Here is a 22,310-nt window from a genome sequence, read left to right on the forward strand (position 1 = left end):
TGTATTTCGTAATAAAAAAAGAGAGTATATAAATTGTATTACTGATATTCTTATTTTAGATATTGTCAGGACCACCATTTTAAAGTAGCTAGTAGTGAGAAAAGAAAATAATGCCGACGGCAGTTTTAGCCTTTAAAAGATCTAAATTGATTCTTTTCTGAGTTTTTAATGAAATACTAATTTATTATTTTAAGTTTTCTCTAAGTAAATTATATTTTTTATATATGTAACATATAAAAGTTAAACATCTATTAATAAAATTGTTTTAATAAATGTTAAAATTTGGCTGACCAAAAAAAATCATCATTTTAAAACTGAAATCGTTTATAAGTACAGTAACAAAACTAATTAGAATGATAATTTATTTAATATTTGTAGTCTTTTTTTATTAAATTAAAATAAAAAAATCACCTCATTTAGTGTAATTTATCCATAACCATATATGTTGAAGTATGTGGTAATTCAATTGTTGGTTAATAATTTCTTGTTATTGGTTATTGTTTAAATCTTTAAGTGTGAGTGTAAGTATCTAGATTATAGGTGGAATTGAATTCCTTTAATTTAAAAATTGAGATGGTTTCCTAAAATAGAATATTCTTATACTTCATATTTTTCTTAATCTTTTTAGTAACTTAAATACCTATTCTTTTGAGAAAGTTTCATAAAATTATAATAATTTAAGTGTTCAAGTTTTTTATGATAGAAAGTACTATATTAATTTTTTTCTTTATTGAACAAATGAAGTTTTCCTTCATTATTAATAGAAAGTGAAATACTTTTGTTATTTATCATTCTCTCTATAACAATTCTTTTTCTTAATAAAACAATTCTGCACTCTAGATTTTCTAATTAAAACAATCCTGCACTCTAGATTTTCAAAATTGAATAAAATAACTATGCTCAAAAGTTATTCATCATTGTCTTTTACTCCCTTATTTCTTTTAACTCTAATGTTTCAGTTGTCTTTTACTCTAATATACTCATCGCTTAGTTTGAATTTTGAGTCAAATTTAGAATCAACAAATGTTTATACATACATATATATATATATATATATATATATATATATATATATATATATATATATATATATATATATATATAAAGTAATTCATATGATTGCTACAACAATTATCAATTATCATTTTTTTTATCAGCTATTATCAATTATTATAAGTTTTTATGTCCTTGAATTATCTTCTAATTAGCAAATAGCAAGTACTCTTCATCATATTATGTTCAATAAATATGATTATATTGATGATTTAAAAGTGACAATATTTTTCAACATTTTCAAACCATCTTCCAATTACAGCATTCTGGTTTGTCTTTATTCCAATAATATTTCCTTTCATAATTGTTCTTACATATTCCACATAAAATTTGTCACCCTATCTCAAACTCACCAATATTTGTTTATTCATTATTTTGGAATGATACCATGAGTTTATTATTGAGATTTCTACTTTTCAACATGACATAACATTTGTCTTCACTTTTATTTACTTTCTGATTGAAAAAAGAAAACTTAAAAGATAATTTGTAAGCTCAATTCGTCCATGCATGCCATCTCAAAAGCGATGAATAATCCAAAAGAAAAGATGTTGACCATTATGTAGGGTTTTATATGTGGTGTAAGGAAGGGTTTCCAAAGTATTGTGAACATTTTTTTTTGTTATGTATTATCATGAAATTCCCAATGATTTTTGTTCTATAGTTGCTAGTACCCTTACTAATTAAGGGAATGTTAATTTTACTGTAGGAAATTCGCTTTCATTGAGTGTCATTTTCTGAGAGAAAATATCAATTGGACCACGTTCGTAAAATGACAACAAAGACGCAATTATTCAGTGTGAATGCAAGACTTTTAACACTTTTGCTTCAAAAATACTATTAACTACGGTTCAGTCATTTATCCAATTTTAAAATATTTACTTTCACATATTTTATCCTTTTAAACAAGTTTCTTTTAGTTATTTTCAATTAAAACGTTAAATAGATCAATCAACATGTCAGCCACTTTTCTTTATTAAAAAAAATTATTTACTTATTCCGTTAACGGTTAGAAACTTAGGATAAATTTAAATTAAACAAAATATGATTTAAACGAGTCGAACTGCAAAACTCGTAAACATAGAAAGGGGTTTAATCTGCAACAACTACTCTTTATAACTGTATTATTATTGTTATTATTGTGAGGTATTTGTGAGTTTTGTAGTAATTGTTTTGCTACAAAATGTGGTTACCTATAGTAGTTCATTCTTCCCTATTGTATAATTATACAATTAAGTAAAATTTTAGACTATATTGAAAATATTATTTAATATTTTTCTATTTAAATTAAATTTTAAAAATTATTTCAGTTTTAAAAATATATTTTAATTTTATAAATTAGTTATTATTTTAAATTACGAGTAAAATATTTTAAATATTTTATATTTTATATTAGTTATATTTTGTTCTAATTGTATAATTATATAATTAGGTAAAAGTTTAGACTGTATTGAAAATATTATTTAATATTTTTATTTAAATTAAATTTTAAAAAATATTTCTGTTTTAGAAATATATTTTAGTTTTATAAATTAGTTATTATTTTAAATTACGAATAAGATATTTTATATTTTATATTTGTTATATTTTATTCTACATTACAAGATATATCAATAAATACATCAACATATTCCTTCTTATAATATATTATATATATCTCTTATATTTTCTCTGAAAATTCCAACAATTGTGTGGTGCGAATATAAATTTTTTTAGTAAATTTTTAACATGGATTTTTATGCTGACCCGTGGATTAAATGGTTTTTCTTCTAACTTCGTGGATTATTCACCAACTCAACTCAATCTAAAATTTGATTTTGGACTTTGTTTTATTTTTATTGGACGGACCGTTTTTTAAAGAATATATAATTTTAAAATAAATATTTGGAATCCGTAGAAATATTTATTATGTACAAATTAATATAAAATATTAAATATAACCTAACTAAGCAAGGACGGGACGGTTTCTATAATTTCATTTTTATTTCTAAACTAAGAATTAGGTCTCATTCACATAATTAATAGGTATAAAATTTTGTTTTATCTTCATCCTTTTCGGTAGAGTATATCCATTCTTGAATCCATATTCATTTTCTTAACGTTTTAATATTAATCAATTAATTTTAAAAATAATATAAAAAATAATATATTATCAAATATTTCATATTATAATATTTAAAAAGTAAATTATAATAATTTAAATTTTAAATAAGAGAACCAAATAATAATTTAATAAAAGTGAAATAATTATATATTATTACATAATTATACATAAATAAAAATTTTAAAATATATATTAATTTTACAAACGTTAAAGAAACAAAATTGATACAGTGAAAAATATTTTAAAAAATTATAAATAAAAGAAATAATAAAGCTTAAAAATATTTGAAATATCTTTTTACGTTGTCTAAATTTTAATTAAATATTTTCTTTAAATGAAGATTACAATACACCATAGCTACTACACTAACTCATTTGTAGTAAAAAAGTTAATCATGAATCATTTGAGTTAGACCACAGATATGAAAACTATATGCGTATACTCACAGTGTTACTTCAAATATACCTTATATTTAGTTCAGGGCAATTTCTTACTCCGCCCTCAAGCATCTCCATGGAAAAATTTAAAAGGTTTGAATCGTCTATTATTCATATTTTCAAATTGTGAAATTTGAAAACGTATTTTATATTTATAGAATTTGAGATATATTTATAAATTACATATAATTCGGAATGTATATTTTTAGATTCCCAAATGCATTTTAGATTTTCATATTACAATATTTCCAATATACTTTTGAATTGGAAAACTTATATTAATTTTGTAACCAAAATTGTTAGTTACTATAATAACCAATTTAGATACCAATTACAAGATAAAAAGATAAAAAATTATTGATTACTAATATACTCACTTTTATAAATAAAAAAATATTATTAGTTTCTAATTTAGTTACTAAAATTTAGTTACCAAAAAAATTGATCATTAAATATTAGTTATTAATGTTTTGTTATCAAAGATATTAATTTTTAAATCAGTCTCTAATTAATTAATAACTAATTATAATATTTTATTCATAATAATAATTATTTTAATAATTAATAATTTTTTATTTTATAAATTGGTGTTTAAATTGTTCATGACTAACCACTTTTAGTTACTCGATTGTTAATGAAATTTTTTATTTTAATATTTTTAACGATTTGAACCTTTTCCTCAAAGTCCAGGGATAAAGTGTGAAGGTGCCGAAAGAATTGCCTTAGTTGAGTTTGAATGGGCTTGTAAATCTTTGATAATTTTACTGGATATTTATAGATATTGGGCCTAATTTTGAGGCAATTTATTTTAGCACCTACATACTTTCTTCCTCTACCAAAATGTGTGCGAGAAAAATCTAAATTACTCATGGATTACAAACATTGACGATTACATGCATATTTTAAAAATTTATTTGGATTGTGTCATCTAGAATTTAAAAACATATTTAAAATTTATAAACAAAAAATATATTTCAAATTATACGATTCATAATCTATTATCAAATCTAAAAATATATTTTTAATTCTCAAATCTAAAAACAATTTTAAATTATATTATTTAAATTTTTGAAATATATTTTTGAATAAAAAATATGTTGTAAATTATGCATCAATATGTATTTTCAAATTGACTTAAAAATAAAATTTTTATATCAAGTAATTTGGAATGAATTTCAGTGCTAAAACAAAAGAATCTATCAAATTCCCTACTGTATTTTTTAGTGTTATCAACTCTGAATATTAACAATACATTAATACATTAATGTTACTATAAAAGTATTTTTAATATATTTTAAAATATTTTAAAACATTAATCTTTATAGATACATTTTAAAACTGCAATAGAGGTTTACAGAGAAAATTCACTAGACTCAGAAGAAAAATAATTTTTTAACAATTAAATTTTGACAACTTTTTTTTTTATAATTTGAAGTGACATTTTTAAAGTGATTTTCTTTTTTTCTTTTTTTATTTTTCTAAATTCAAAAAACACTTAAAAAATATCTTAAGTTATAAAATAAGTTGTTTAGTAGTGAAAATATGTTATCCGACTTAAAATTGGCACCAAAAGTAGACCATAAATTGTCACAAATGACGAAACCACCGTGCAACTTCTATTTCAATTAACGTTTTGATTTTGAAATTTCTGAACCTGTCGTAATAGCTTGGGTACAAAGTCCCTCACTTACAGGCAAAACACTAGCATCTCAAGTCAGTGTAAAGCTATTATAAACAAGTATTTTACAGATGAGAAACGCATACCAACTTTATTTCCCATTTGGGTAACGTGTCTCCTTCGCCATTCTCCAAAATTTAAGGTATCAATGAATTCAGTATCAGACTTCATCGTCAAGTAGCTCCTCCGAGACTCGATCACACGCACACTTCCATCTCTAAGCTGTTCAAAATAGTAGCCACTTGTCCTATGGAAGGTCTGCACTTCCTTGAATTCCCAACACAAGCTGAAGCAACTTTCGCTAATCTAACTACATTCTTCATGTCACAAGGAATTACCAACCTAGGATCCAAAACTTCACCAAAACTCAATTCCTTTATCAAACCCAAACCCCACTCTACTATCACTCTTTCTTTGCATCCTCTACCACTTAATAGCTCAAGCAATACAACTCCTAAACCATAAACATCACTTTCCTTGCTTACACCACCCCCTCTTTCATCGCAATACTCATCATCCACATAACCTACCACCTCTCTCTTTTCCAAAAAGTTGAGACCATAATCACAAATCCTCGGACAAAAGTTGACATCAATTAAAACATTAGAAGACTTGACTCGCCCATGTACGATGTTTGGTGTTGCCACTTCATGCAGATACTGAAGCCCTCTCGCTGCTCCTGCTGCAATTCTAATCCTCTTGTTCCAATCCAAAAGCGATGCCCCATTACCGTTTTGGTGCAAACAGAACTCCAAGCTCATCATGCGCCCAAACTCCATCACTATAACTCTTTCGCCCGGTGCTTCTGAGAATCCGATTATAGGAACTATGTTGGGATGTTGAACTGAAGAGAGCCATTTCAACGCTGATGAGAATCCTAGCCCTGCGTTGCTCAGCACAAGCACGGGATGGATCCTTTTCACAGCCACAAGCTCTCCATTCTCCTGCACCCCAGCATACACGGTTCCTAGAGGACCCTTTCCTACTACTCTCCCAGGGTTGAAGCTATCGGTGACAGCGTCAATGTCCATCAATGAGTACACTCGAGCACAGTGCTTCACGGCAACGGGTTCTTCACACTCATCTGGTTTCTTCTTCTTGCATGCAAGAAAGAGGACAGCACCGAGAATTATGAGGGACATGGATAGAGTGACCATAACCAAATCATAAACAATGTACCCGTGGTTCATTGTTTGAGATCTTGTTTTATTAACTTTGGGGTTGCAGAAAAGATTAGTTTCTTTTGCTTGCGATGTTGGGTTATTGAGTAGCCACAAAGGGAAGAGAGGTAAAGGAAGAAGGTGGAATAAAGGGAGAGATTGGATGGCATGTCAAGGAGAAGTGTGGAAAATGGGAATAATTAATATATGTGATTAGAAGTTGGTGAGAGATGAAAGCGTTGAATAGAAGGTGTCAAAGCGAAAATAGTGGATTTGTTTGAAAAAAGGGGGTGGATTGGTGAGAAAGTTGAGAGGTTTTGGATTTGGTTGTGGAAGTTCATTGTTGGCTGCTGAGCCACCCTGCTTTTAATTACTGAAAGGGTTTTTGTGTCTACTTCGTTGGGATAAGACTTATATTTCAGATTTCGGTTTCAATTTTGTTCTCGTGAAGATTAAGTTAGCGAGTAAGGTGTTTGTAAGTATTTTTTGAGTCAATTTTAATTAATCTCAAGACATAGTTAACCTATATTTTATATAGAAAAACTACGTGATTCCTACAAGACTTTTAGGAAATTAAATTGTAATTTTACCACCCGATTGAAAGTTTTGGGATTTCTATATTATTTAGGTGAAGGGCGAGGTTTTGATGTTCCTTTAAAACGGAGTTTTGAAGTGCTTCCACATATATCCGATAAAAATCTCTTGTTGCAATAATTTAAAATAATGTGGCACTCGTTCAGCTTACCATCCGATTGTATTTAGTGATAGGAAGACGAAGAGACAAAGTGTCACCACCCACACTTGTCACCGAAAGCTCCTCCTACCACCTTGAGCACATCCTCGAGCACCCCAACAATGCACAATCGAAACCGACCAATTCGATGATAATATGATTTTATTCAAAAAAGAGTATGATCGTTTCTTAATTTTAATCTTTCAAAGGTACAATGAAAATAAATCAGAAAAGAACACGGAATAAGATAAAGATAAAAGACGTCATAATCTAACAGATTGATAAGTTAAGTGAAGATTCGCCACAAAGATGTTAATCCTTAATAAAAACCTGAGGACTAAGTTAAGAACAAAGAGAATCTTATCTTTAATGAAATAAAATTTAATATATGACTAAAAGTGTCCATTAAAAAACTTGAGAACTTTACAAGAAGGTTCGAGTCCAAAAACATACACTAATTTATAAAAGAAAGCCCAAAGTCCAAAAACATATAAACATAACTAATTTCTAAAAGAAAACTCAAAGTCCAAAAACATAAACAAATTTTCCTAAGAATTATCCTTCAAATATGCTCCAAGTCATGATCTTCATATCCTTTGAATTTCCAATTGTTTGTAGCATTAGGAGCCTTGAATATATTTGATCTTCCAATCTCTTGCTCATTGTGTTTGTCATAGATCGTTTAAATTGTAAAGGTTCATCTTTAAGTTCTTCTTGTATGGAATCTTGAGATAGTCTTTTATCAAATGAACTCTCTAATGACAAGATTGCCTCTAATAGGTCTAAAATACTTTGAAACAAGAAATGAGGCTCATGTTGTAGGGGACGTAGACACTATTTCTCAGGTCGGCCTCCACTTGTGTCAAGGAGGCAGACCAAAGCCACTGACATCATTGTATTAGGGACAGTCGTCGTAGGCATAAGAAAAGGCGGTGACGAAACATGCAAACAGGTACACACCCATATTTGACTTGACCAATGGACGTTGCGGACGGGGATGGAGAGGTGGTAAGGTGTGAAGGATGAAGCCGCCACCAACGAAGACTAGGTGGCAAATGCTAGGTTGAATGACAAGTCACACAATGTATTTGTAATTGTTTAGTTGTAGTTTTGACTGTCAATTAAAATTGTGTCACAAAATTCAAAATTATTACATACGACATGTTTTCGTTTGATCCACATAGAATGGCACAAAAATTCATTTTTTCAAAGGGCACAGAAGCAATGACCATAGGGGTGATGGATAGGTTGGAGGTCAAGAGTGTTGTAAGGTGTAAAACCAAAACCATATTCAGTTTTTTCAGTTTTCTGTTATTTCTAATATAACAGTTACTCTTTCTCTGTATAAAAACGCTATCTGTTTTACGTTGAATAATAAGTTCTATGTCTGTCAAGCTATACACTGTAGTTACTCTTTTTACGTTAATCTCTGGTTTGCTACTTTGCCACCTCTGAGTTCAATATGGTATCAAGAGCATAGGTTCGCCTGTGTAGTTGTTCGTTTGTATAAAGAGAAGCATCGTAGAGGAGTGGTGCGCGGCCGGGAACGTAGCACATTTTTTTTTTCAAAAGTGAAAGGTGTCAAGAAGTGTACACAAGTCTGAGGAGTTTTCAGAATCAAGATGGCCGGAAGTGGAAGCATCATACAAGGAGGCTTACCAATCTTTGATGGTAAGATGTTTGATGATTGGAGAATAAAGATGAAGGTTGTGTTTCAGTTCCAAGATGTGGCAGAAATAATTGAAACAAAGAACTTAGCAGCAAAGCGACAGACGAAGACAAGAAGAACTATAGGCTGCAGCAGAAGTTGGACGGCAAAGCAAGGTTCTTGTTGTACCAATGTGTAGATTCACAAATCTTTAACAAGATTTCACAAGCTGAAACAGCAAAAGAGGCTTGGGAAATATTGATCAAGACATATGGTGATGATAAGCACAAAACAGTGAAGCTGCAAGCGTTAAAAAGGAGGTTTGAATTTCTGATGATGGAGGACAGCGAGACAGTAGCTCAATACTTGAACAAAATTCAAGAACTGGTGAATGCGATGAAATGTTGTGGTGACAAAGTGTCAGAACAACACGTGATACACAAGGTATTAAGGTCACTTCCTCCTAAATTTGACCATTTAGTGATTACTATAGAAGAAACAAAGAATCTTGCGACACTGAAGATAGAAGAACTCCAACACTCTCTCGAAGCACATGAGTTTAGGATGGATGATCGTAAACACTGCCAAGAACAGGCGTTACAGGTCAGAACAACTTACAAGACAAAGTCAAAAAGCTTCAAGAAAGAAGGAAAGCACCGCAAGAAACAAGAAGAGAAATCTGAAGATGAATCCAAGACTGGCAAAGATCAGAAAAGACAAGGAAAGGATGATAAGGAGTGGAAGAAAAAATTAAAGTGCTATAACTGCCACAAGCTCGGGCATTTTGCTCGTGAATGTTGGTATGGTGAAGGTTCCAAGAACAGACCAAAGAACCAAGCTAATTTGGCCCAAGACGCAGCCTCTTCTGATTCTGATGTGGTGTTGCTTATGGCCAAAACCAGTAACGTAGACTCGGGGTGCTCCACTCATATGACAGGTAGACGTGATTGGTTTATCAAACTTGATGATTCTTCGCAGGGGAAGATCAGATTTGTTGATGATAGCAGCCTGAATTCAGAAGGCATTGGTCGAGTGGTACTACAGGATTCAGAGGACAGAGAAGTGGTGATTGATGGTGTTCTGTATGTACCAGGTTTAAAAACAAACCTCCTCAGTCTTGGACAATTGTTGCAGAAAGGGTTCATGATGGAAATGAAGGAGAATGGTCTAAATGTTTATGATCAATCAAAGAAGCTAGTTATTCATGCAGATCTCTCGGAGAACAGAACATTTCGTATTGCAATGAATACGCGAAGACACCAATGTCTAGCTACAGCAGTAAACAAAGATGAGTGGATATGGCACAACAGGTTTGGGCATCTGAATTTCCAACACCTATCAACTCTAAGTGCGAAAGAAATGGTTAATGGGCTTCCACCGATCAAGATTCCAGAAGAAGTGTGTAAAGAATGCATACAGTGCAAACAGACTAGGCCAAAGTTCAAAGAATACGTCCCTACGAGAGCCACTGAGAAACTAGGAGTTGTTTACTCAGATGTCTGTGGTCCTATGCAAGAAGAAACGACTAGTGGGAACAGGTATTTTCTCACATTCATAGATGATCTTACTCGAAAAATGTGGATCTATCTAATCAAAAGGAAGAGTGAAGTGTTGACGGTGTTTAAAAGATTCAAAAATATGGTGGAACGAAAGAGTGGGGAGAGCATCAAGATTCTAAGGTCTGATGGTGGAGGGGAATATACAGCAACAGAATTTAGGGAATTCTGTGAGAAGGAAGGGATTGTCCATGAGTTCACTCCTCCATACACTCCTCAACATAATGGAGCTGCAGAAAGAAGAAACAGGACCTTGCTTAATATGGTTAGATGTATGTTGAAAACCAAGAATATTCCAAGGTTCCTGTGGGGAGAAGCAGCAAGCACAACAACATATGTGCTAAATCGTTCACCAACAAGAAGACTGGAGATGATGACACCTGAGGAAGCCTGGACAGGTGTCAAACCTGACATTTCACACCTCAGGATATTCGGGGTCTCTTTGCTATAAACATGTACCTAATCCGTTAAGAAAAAAGTTGGATGACAGAAGCACACCCCAAGTGCTGATTGGCTACCATGAGACAGGTGGCTACAAATTATATGACCCCAATTCAAAGCACGTGTCCACTAGCAGAGATGTGTATGTGGATGAGTCATCTAGTTGGAACTGGACAGTGGCAAGCACGGAAGACACCAACGCTCCAAAAATCATTTTAGCAGAAGAGGAATCTGCAGATAAAAACACCATCACTGATTTGGCCGTGAGGAAGTCAGGACGAAGATCAAAGCCACCATCCTATCTTTGAGATTATGATATCACCCACGATGCTGTTGTGACCTCTGACGGGAGTTTAGTGCATTCTACACTAATTGCTGAATCAGAGCCAATCACGTTTGAGGAGGCAGCACGGGATGGTCACTGGTGGCGTGCAATGGAGGAGGAGATTGACTCCATTAAAAGAAACAACACCTGGGAGTTGGTAGAGTTGCCTCTGAACAAAAAGCCAATTTCTCTCAAATGGATCTACAAAGTCAAGGTGAATGCTAGTGGTGAAATCGTGAGGCACAAGGCCAGGCTCGTGGCGAAAGGTTTCTTGCAAAAGGCTGGTATAGACTATGGAGAAGTTTATGCACCAGTAACGAGAATTGAAACAGTGAGGTTAGTAGTGGCTTTGGCAACTAACGAAAACTGGAGCATGCACCAACTAGAAGTAAAATCTGCATTTCTGAACGGTCCCCTAGAGGGAGAAGTATATGTGCAGCAGCCCATTGGTTTTGTGCAGGAGACTGATAAGCACAAAGTATACAAGCTTAATAAAGCTTTATACGGGTTAAAACAAGCTCCGAGAGCTTGGAACAAAAGGATTGACAAATTCTTTGATGGAATTGGATTCATGAAATGCATATCAGAACATGGAGTGTACGTGAAGAATACAGATGACAGTAGGATCATCATCTGCTTGTATGTAGATGATCTCTTAATTACCAGCAGCAGTGAGGAGTGTATCGAGTCATGCAAAGCAGAGCTGATGAAGGAGTTTGAGATGAATGATCTCGGAAAGCTGAGTTACTTTCTCGGCATTGAGTTCACACAAACAAAATCTGGGGTAATCATGCACCAAACAAAGTACGCTCGTGATTTGTTGAAGAAATTCAGTATGGAGCAAAGTAATTCAGCCATCACACCTGCTGAAACGGGTATGAAACTGGAACACAACCCTGATGAGGAAGGGGTAAATCCTGCTGTATACAGAAGCATTGTAGGAAGCCTAAGGTATCTATGTAACACTCGCCCATATTTAAGTTTCAGCGTTGGGGTTGTTAGTAGATACATGCAAGACCCTAAAATATCACACTTGCTGGCTGTGAAACGCATCATGAGGTATTTGCACGGGACTGAGGAGTTTGGGGTGCTTCTGTCCAGAGGAGATAAAGAGCTGGTGGGATATTCAGATGCAGACTGGTGTGGGGACAGAACTGACCGGAGAAGCACTGCTGGATACGTGTTTTTCTTGGGAAAGACCCCTATCTCATGGAGTTCTACCAAGGAACCAGTAGTGGCACTCTCATCATGTGAAGCTGAATACATAGCAGCATCTGAAGCTGCTTGCCAAGCAATCTGGCTGTGTTCTCTGTTGAAAGAACTGGGAATACATCAAAGGTGCAAACTGAGATTATTGGTTGACAATCAATCAGCCATAAACTTGGCAAAGCGCCCCACTGCCCATGGAAGAGCAAACACATCGAAACAAGGTTTCATTTTATCAGAGAGCAAGTGTCAAATGAAAAACTGGTAGTGGAACATTGTAAATCAGAAGTGCAATTTGCAGACATCCTGACGAAAGCGTTGAAGCACGCAAGGTTCAAGTTTCTAAGAGAGAGTATTGGTGTTGTAGATGCATCTAGTTTGGTTTGAGGGGGAATGTTGTAAGGTGTAAAACCAAAACCATATTCAGTTTTTTCAGTTTTCTGTTATTTCTAATATAACAGTTACTCTCTCTCTGTATAAAAACGCTATTTGTTTTACGTTGAATAATAAGTTCTATGTCTGTCAAGCTATACAATGTAGTTACTCTCTTTACGTTAATCTCTGCTTTGCTATTTTGCCACCTCTGAGTTCAATAAAGAGATACAAATCCAAATGATAGTTTGAAATATTCTTTGGCACCACCTTTATTTATCTATATTAATTTGACAATCGTTTTCATAATGAAATATTATATTAAAATTAGAAAAATAAATAAAAGTAAAAATGTAAGTGTTAAAATACATGTACAAAAATGATTGATAAGGTAGTAAAAGATATAAGTGTTTAGTTAAGGATATGGATCAATAAGTCAAGCTAGAAGATGGTAAAGTTACGTCTTTAACACACTCCCTCCCACTGAAAATATCGAGTGTGGAAAAATCAACTAAAAATGTCTCTATCAAATTCGTTGAAAAAAAAAAATTAAGTGACATTAGTTCAGAAATTAACTTAATACAGACCGATAGAGAAATAATTTTAATAATATACAAAAATAATTCTTATTATCATCAACTGAAAGTACATGCGTTATGCATATGTATTTTATGATAATAAAAAATAATAAAAGTATTATTATTGTTATTATTATAATTATAAAATTAACTATATATAATTCTTATAATTGTACTGTAACTAGTTTTTATTTATATTATAGATGATTTTTAATATAAAATTAGATAAATTTAAAAACATATCAAATTAAAAAAAAGATTAAATTTAAACAAATGATCAGTTAAAAAAAGTATTATTTATAAAATGATTATTTTAATTTTGAAAAAAATTATTTGAAGAGTAAAATTGGAAAATAAATGTGAACACGAAAAAGAGAAATGTCCATTATATGTATAGATTAAAAAACAATAATTTAAATTAGTAAAAACATGATTTTATTAAAGGCAATAAAAAATATTGACTAAATAAAGAAAATACCTTTATAAATATAAATTTCAATTGACACTAATTTTATTTTTTAATAAATGAAATTTAAGCCTAACTTAAGTCTTCTAATTTGAGATTTTACATTCAATAATATATATTATAAATTAATCTTATCTCTAGTTAATTTGAGACTTTCAACACACACCCCTCACACCAAGACATATATTTTGTGCATGGGAATAGACTGATCTGATAACAACCTGATAGCAGATGGAACAATAGACCCAACAAATATTAAATTTCGCAAAAATAGATTTTAACTCATGACTTTGATATAATGTTAAGAAGTAAAATTTAAGTTTAACTCAACCCTAAAAACTGTCTTGTAATGTAAGATTTTGCATTCACATAAATATTACTATTTATATTATGAATTGACCTTATCTATATTTGATTGTACACATTATTGATAAAAAGAATAAAACAAATTTGAATTGAAAAATAATATTAACCTATATGTACAAAATAAATTACTTATATGGATAAAAGATAATTATGATTTATTTTAATATAAAAGAACCTATATCAATTTAAAAACAACACTTCAGTTAAGATTGAACTCGTAATATCTTAGTGATGGCCAAGATAATAACATTTTAACGGTTAATAAAAAAAACACATTTTACATTCCTACTAATGTCCAACACACAATATTACAATAATTCTGTAATCATAAAAATTCAATTAAAATTGAATTAACTAAATTAAGAGTTTGATTATTCAAATAATCCAATCAATCTTATAATGTATTAAAAATTATCTGAGTGCTTGTGGGAAATGGAGTGGATAAGATAATAATCACCTTTTTTTAAGTTTTAAGTAACAACTACGTATCCATTTTACATTACAAATATTTATCGTATATAATTGGAATTTACATAAATAAACAAATGTATTTATATGAATTATTTTTTGAATCTACAATAAATGGTTCATATATGACTGTTTTTAGTTTTTTTTAATTTGTTTTTAAAATACTATTAAAGTCCAAATTAGTGATAAGAAAAAGAATAATTTTAAGATCAATGAGAGGAAAATAACTAGCTAATTCCACAAATAAGATAACGCACCTTAAAAAAAAATCTAACTAAGAGGACAAAAGAGTAACACTCTCTAGATTATATATTCTGATCTATAATATAAAACTTACCAATATAAAATTAACAATTCACTATTACTTTTTTTTAAAAATATGACTACATTTTAATCTATATAAAATAAGTTAATTTTGATTTTATTTATTGTAACGTTTTTCTTTTAATTTTTTAAGTTAAAGATAGAATTAAACATGTTTTTAGGTTTTAAATTTAGACGTAAAACTAAAATTTCCTAAATACATTTTTATCTTAAAGTCTAAAAATAAATAAACATAATTTTTTTAATTTAATTTCGTTAAATTTTGTTAACATATGAATTCACTGACATGTTCAAATTTAAATATTACTCTGAGTCCTTGTTTAATAAGTCTAAAAAGGCCGTTTAACAAGTTTACAAAAGATAATGTTGTTGAATTAAAATAATTATATCTAATTATTTTTTAAAATTTAGAAACAAAAATATATATCAAAGTTATATGCTAGAGTTAAATAAATATTTTACATGACTTGTTGTAATATAATATAAATATGAATACTTTAAGAAAAATTCTCAGGCTTCGTAAAGTAAATGTTATCTATCTATTTTAAAATGAATAATTTTTATTAAAAGAAAAAAAAAATCAGACAATATATAAAGATTAAAAGAGATAATTTCAATTTTTATAAAATTAAAAAAATATATCTATATTACATTATAATGACTAAAACCAAAGCTCGCTAATTTTAGAATATATTTGAGCCTACTTTCTATTCATTAAATGTCAACACATGGTGAATATAATACACACCACTAAGTATGGGTGTCAGAAAAACTTATGGGAGTGTAGAAAGAAAATGTATAAGAAAAATTAATGGGAGCCCACAATGACTTATCTTCATGGGCCTAGTTATTTGTATATTTTAGCAGGCCAACTAGTTAATGTTGTATGTCTTATGCTGTGACCAAATGTTTACCATGTAAATATAATTTGACATTCTATAATTTTAAATTATTAAATTATTTTAATAAAATTTTAAACTTTCAAAAGAATTGTTTAAATTTTATTTTGTAAATTATTTTAAATTTTATATAGAAGTAAATTATTCTCTAAAGTTATTTTTAATAAAATCGAACCCAACTTCAACAACCTTCTTCCAATTTTGAATTCCAAAAGTTTTAGCTCAATTATGGTGAAGTATGATTAGGATTAAAATTCCACCAAGTTGTACGTACATAAATGATCACTATTTGGACAAGAAAGAGCATTTGTCTCACATTAAAACAGAAAACAAATAGATCCTCAAATCGTTATCCACGTTGGATTCAACTTCCGTGAGACCAAGGCTTTAAAAGAGAATAAACTGAATTCACAAGAATTAGTTCGTCATAAGTTGTTGAAAACTTTCATTTATACACGTTCGGAAAGTTTTCTCATAAGAAATTTTGCAAAATGAAAAATGTGGAAAATGATATTTTTTCATAAATTAAAGCTAATTTACATAAAATTTATTAGAGAAACTATATATCTAAGTATCACACTAATTCATCTAGGTAATAAGTCCAAATTCACAATCCAATTCAAAAAATATCATGGAAGCTAGGTTGAAGGGTCGATTTAAAAAAGATCTTCACAAAAATGCAATAAAAGTTTCACAATATCATCCACTCATGAGAATGAGAGTGAAAGGATAACCACTTGTTAGCATTTTATTTCAATAACCAAACTATTGGATAGAAAATTTGAATTCTATGGTATGGATGAGTAAATTTTGGTAAAAGATTGTGGAAAAGAAATAGCAGAGGTACGTTTGCGAATAATACAGACATATAGTAAGCGACTGAACCATCTCATCACAGCATGGTCCTACAACCTAAACATTAATGACCCATGCATTTTCAAAACTACATGCATGATTGGCACGTTTCTGGAGTCATTAAACAAGATCCATGAAAAGCTGGGCGAATTATGATGCATTTGGCAGGAACTATGGAGCATTGTAGCAACAAGTCATCAGAGAAATTAAAGACACGTATAACAAAGCAAAACAAAGCCAAAGAAACTCAACAATCTGATTTGTTGGGTGCTTTGCTACTCTACAGAGAATTTTAAAAAGGTGGAGTGGTTAAAGATCAATCCTACAATAATTTAGTTTACCTTCCTTCAATACCACTAGATATAATAAGAACTTGTGCAATTCCTGTGCTAGATGCAGCAGCAAAAATATCGCATAAAAATATTTAATAACCCGTCACCATTAATTATTAACAAATAAAATAGAAGTTAACCCAAATGGACGAAACCAGAAATTTAAAGAGAGGGACCAGAGACAAGCCTGGCTAACAACATCATTGACTCAGATCTTGTAGCTGTACCCAGCACATTTGTTTGAGCACTGTGAGAAGTAAATTCTGAAGCTGAGAACTGTCAAAACATTTAATCTGAAACATCTACAAAATTATAAGCATTTAAAAGCATGAGCAGGCTATACATTCACCTAACAGGAGGGAACTGAAATAATTATACTGTGTGCTTACAGGATTTCGAAGCTATTAAATGGGGTTTTGTCCTTTACCTTAATTGTGGTTTCTGTTTTCCCCATTTCAGATTCTTCGTAGGTTGAAAAGCACCCTCCTAGAACCAAAAGATTTAAAGTTATAGAAAATATAAAACAGGATTTGGAAGTCATTGTCACATTGATATTGCAATTTGAAAACTCCCCTGGCCCATGCCAGTGTCAGCTAAAAGTCATTCCATTAAATGTACTCAAAAAAGAACTTTTGAAAGATGGAAATATCATTTCTGATTACTGAATACAAGTTTGTAATGCAAACGCAAATTTAATTTTGGTAGGGAAGCTTCTTGATATGGACATACTTTTATAGAAACATCAAATTCCTCAAGCCTCTATTTTCCACCACAAAAAAAAAAATCCTATTCTCTAATTCTCTTTTCTTTAGTCAACTTTGTAAAGCGTGCGCTGAAAACATGGAGGGAAGCTGGCTTATAGTAAAAGAGAAGCTTCGAACTCCCCCCTTCCGGATCATCAAATAGTGTCCAAACTTAGCAAGTATTCATTAAGCAATACTTCCATGATCCGAGGCATCGTCATAGTAATAAGGGGATAGCTTCCCATCTTTTTTGGCAGGCTTGGTTTGGTTCTCTGTGCCCACTTCTTGCAACATCTTCACTACTCTTCTCATTGAAGGCCGGTTAATAGGAAGAGGACTAGTGCACATAAGTCCAATGTTGAAGACCTTGCAAATTTCTTCTTTGAAACAAGAATCAAGCCTTGAGTCAATTAGATGGTCCACGCCTTTCTGGTCCAAGGTAGTGCACACCCACTTAACTACGTCTTTCTCCCCAAATTCAGGGTCCACCGGGCGTCTTCCAGTAACCAACTCCAGTATGACAACCCCGAAGCTGTATATGTCGCTCTTCTCATTCACTCTGAGCGTGTATGCATATTCTGCAGCAGGAAGGAGAAAAGGATCATGTTTGTCTCCGAAGAAATAGTTTCAATGTAATATCCTATACCTATATTCTAATCACAATATCAGTACAAAGATCTATAATGCCAGCAAAAAAAGCAAACAACTTGTCACTAAGCAACAAAAACATTAAAAACAATTGCCCATGCAGGAAACTACGGTCGTGATTTGTAGGGTGTAAGGAGGATAAGACGCACACTTCTAGTTCTAGCAGTAATGGACCAACAATCAAACTACTAGTGACCCGCCACGCCATATACTACGAGTTAAGCCCCAAATGCAGAAGTAATCACTACTACTAAACTAAATGCATCTTAAATTCATCAACAATTAAAAAAATAAAAAAATAAAAAATATTCTGCTAACTAACCTGGTGCAATATAGCCACAAGAGCCAGCTATGACGGACATGGATTTAGTTCCTTTTGCTGTGGTTTCAACCGCCTTAGCTACTCCAAAATCAGCCACCCTCGCACCGAAGTCCCCATCCAATAAAATGTTGTTTGATTTCACATCTCTGTGAACAATTGGGGGAACACAGTCATGATGCAGATAAGAGAGGCCTTCTGCTGCATCCACAGCTATCTTATACCTTGTTGGCCAATCCAACAACCCTCCTTTACTACTATGCAGCAAATCACCAAGACTTCCATTAGGCATGTATTCATAAACCAAGAGCTTGCAATCCCTGGTGGTGCAACAACACCACAGCTTGACTATATTCTTGTGCCTGATCTTGCCCAAAGTCTCAACCTCCGCGTCAAAAGCATTGTCCTGAACCCTACCCTTTTCAACATCCCCGCTTTCTACCTCCTTCCTAACCCCTCCCCATATCTTCTTCACAGCAACAACCTCCCCACTGCTAAGCACAACCTTGTAAACCTTACCCGAGGAACCACTTCCAATCACATTATCCTCATCAAGACAATTCAAAATCTCATCTTCACTAAAACCCAGTTTATGAAACGACATCAACGTCCACTTTGACTTATCAATCGCCCTCTTGGCGTCCTGGAAATTCTTATACCTAAAGTAAAACCAAACCACACCTACAAGGAAAACCAAAGTGGCTATAACAAAAATCGCTCGAAGCAGCCAAACATAACCTACATTCTTTGCCTCACCCCTACCATCACACAACCCCTTCAAATCTCCACACAAGCCAGGATTACCAAGGAAACTAGACCTATACATATCCTTAGCCAAGAGAGGAGGAAGTTCACCGGTCAAACGATTATAAGACAAGTTAAGCTGATTCAGCTTGAGGTTCTGCAACCCGTGAGGGATTTTCCCGGAAAAGCGGTTGCTGGAAAGATCTAGAAAGTTCAACACGAACAAACCCCCAATCTCATCAGGAATCGTACCACTAATCTCATTGTTGGCCAAATTCAAATCGTTGAGCTTCTTCCACGCATGAATCCCTTTCGGCAACTCTCCAGAGAGTCTGTTATTATGAAAATCGAGAATCCCAAGCTGTCCAAGATTCACAATGCTATCAGGAAGCGAGCCAGTAAACTTATTATCGCTGGCGGAAAACTCCACGAGATTCTCCAACCACCCAACCTCATCGGGAATAGTTCCCGAGAAGTTATTCTTCGACAAGATCAACAGCGACAAGTTCCCAGCACCCGCAATGGTCCTCGCAATGGAACCCGAAAACGAGTTGTCGACAAGCTCGAGAAGATAGACGTGCGGAAGCCCCCAGATGCCGGCGGGAACCTCGCCGGACAACCGGTTGAATCCGAGCCTCACACGTGTTAAGCTCTGGCACGTGCCTAAGCTCGCCGGAATCTCGCCAGAGAAAAGATTATAAATCACCAGAAGCTCCTCAAGGACACCATTATCACAGAGCGTCGCCGGAATAGGTCCCCAGAACTGGTTGCTCGAAACGTCCAGCCACCGGAGCGGAGAATTCTTGCCGAGATTCGCCGGTAACCTGCCAGTGAGGCGGTTCCCGAAGAGACGAAGCTCGTAAAGATTCTCGGAATCCGCAATGCTGGCCGGTAACTCTCCCTCGAAACGGTTTTCGTACAAATTAAAACTCTCCAACGGCAAAGAACAAAGCTCGTCGGGAATCCTCCCCGTTAAGTGGTTCATTGAGGCGTCGAGGAGCCTCAAGCGGGTGAGGTTCCCCATTCCCCGAGGCAACTCCCCGGAGAGCGAGTTGTTGTACAACTCGATCTGCGTGAGGCTGGTTAACTGAGTGAGCGAACTGGGGATGGAGCCGTAGAGGTCATTGAGCGCGAGGTCCAGGTCCTGGAGCTTGTTGAGGTTCCCGAGGGAGGTTGGAATGACTCCGACAAGGTTGCATTGGGTGAGCCAGAGAACCTCGAGGTTGGTGAGGTTGCCGAGCTCCGGAGGGATCCGACCCGGGAAGAAGGGGTTGTAAGAGAGGTTGAGCATTTTCAAAGAGGAGACGTTGCCCAAGGAGGGGGGGATGGTACCTTCTAGAAGATTGGAGACGAGGGAGAGCACCTGGAGGTTCTGGAAGGTTCCGAAGGAGTCCGGGATTGGGCCGGAGAAGTTGTTGCCGGTGAGGTCGAGGTAGCGGAGGTTGGGGAGGAGCGGGAGCGTGGCGGGGAGGGGACCGGTGAGGAGGTTCTGGGAGAGGTCGAGGTGGCGGAGAGAGCGGCAGAGGTAGATGTCGAGAGGGAGGGTTTGGTTGATGGAGTTGTTGAAGAAGTTTATGGAGAGGAGGTTGGGGAGACGACAGAGGATGTTGGTGGGGAATGGGCCTCCGATGTTGGTGTCGGAAAGGTCGAGTTCTGTTACAGAGGTGTTGGAGGCATCGCCGGCGCAGGTTACACCATACCAGTTGCAAGGGGTGGCGTCCCTGGGGTTCCAGGAGGAGAGAGTGGAGTCAGGGTCGTCGAGAGAGAGCTTGAGTTGGTACAGGTAAAGCCCCTCTTGGTTCAGACACGATACACACGCCACTACCGATAACAGAACGCAAACGACGATGGTGAGTGGTTGTGTCATTCTTGGTTTCCCTCTCCGACACAGGGTGGTGTGGTGAGTGTGAGAGTGGAGTGGAGTGAAGTGTGAGCTCAATTTATTTGAATGAGAAACGGTGAAAGGAAGAGGCAATGTTTCAGTGCTACTTTGCTGAGTTGGCACAAGAGGAGACACTTGTAATTGCCTTGTCTTTCATTTATCACTCTACTCACACTTGTTACAAGAAGACACACACACCACTCACTCACACTTTCTGTCCGGCGGCTTCTACTATTTTCCACTCAAATTGTTAAGCCAAGATTAACTGACATAAGTACAAACACATGGTGTGCGTTACTTGATTATTGCTGTGTATTTTTAAAATTTCAATAGAGAATGGTGCAGGAAGTAAAATGGAGGAGACTTATAGATGATAACGCAAGTGGTGGTGAAAAGTATGTAACAACTAACAACCATTTGAAGGTAGTTTGGGACAGATAAGAAGAAGATACGCTATTGGTGTTTGTTGTTTGTTTCAACATACATCTTGTGACGATGATGCTAGAAGCCAAAATTTGTTCCCTTTGGAATCATATCATTCTTGTATTGAGCTATCTAGGTATCACCTTTTGGTGTTCAGTTAATGCTCATGAGTTGGAGGCCAATCTTTGTAGATTCTGAGTTCCCCTATCGATGCATGCTCTACATTGCTACTGGTGAAGTTTTTTGAGAGCCAAAAACTGAAAACTATGTTTGTGTCTTTAAGTTGAATTAATAGGTTCACTGTTTTTATTTAGTTTATAGTTTCTCCACGTCCATTAATACAAGAAGCACACAGAATTTCACAAATAGCATGAGAGCAATGAAAAACTTTTAATTCTGGTAAACAACTCACAAATATACTCTCCAATAACTGATTACGGGATGTTCTTTTCCACCAAAATGAAAACACATTAATGTCATTATCTTGAAGTCGCAACTATATATACTATAGACCGATATGAAAAAGTAGCTAGTAAGAGGCGTAATAGTT

At 33.7% G+C, this 22,310-nt stretch overlaps 2 protein-coding genes across 2 annotated transcripts; both read right to left on the minus strand.

The window, feature by feature from the left end:
* Window positions 1-5,202: 5,202 nt before the first annotated feature.
* Window positions 5,203-6,754, minus strand: LOC114179658 (serine/threonine-protein kinase-like protein ACR4). Its single transcript, XM_028066071.1, has one exon. It carries the CDS (start codon window positions 6,460-6,462, stop codon window positions 5,470-5,472), a length of 993 nt encoding a protein of 330 aa, XP_027921872.1. The 5' UTR covers window positions 6,463-6,754; the 3' UTR covers window positions 5,203-5,469.
* A 10,873-nt stretch (window positions 6,755-17,627) lies between these two features.
* Window positions 17,628-21,975, minus strand: LOC114178137 (receptor-like protein kinase HSL1). The gene is made up of 2 exons (XM_028063867.1): window positions 18,715-21,975; window positions 17,628-18,322 (listed from the first exon to the last, which is right to left on the minus strand). The coding sequence occupies exons 1-2, from the start codon at window positions 21,320-21,322 to the stop codon at window positions 17,931-17,933; spliced, it is 3,000 nt and encodes a 999-aa protein (XP_027919668.1). The 5' UTR covers window positions 21,323-21,975; the 3' UTR covers window positions 17,628-17,930.
* Window positions 21,976-22,310: the final 335 nt, after the last annotated feature.

This window comes from Vigna unguiculata, chromosome 3 (genome assembly GCF_004118075.2).
Source record: "Vigna unguiculata cultivar IT97K-499-35 chromosome 3, ASM411807v1, whole genome shotgun sequence".
NCBI lineage: Eukaryota > Viridiplantae > Streptophyta > Magnoliopsida > Fabales > Fabaceae > Vigna > Vigna unguiculata.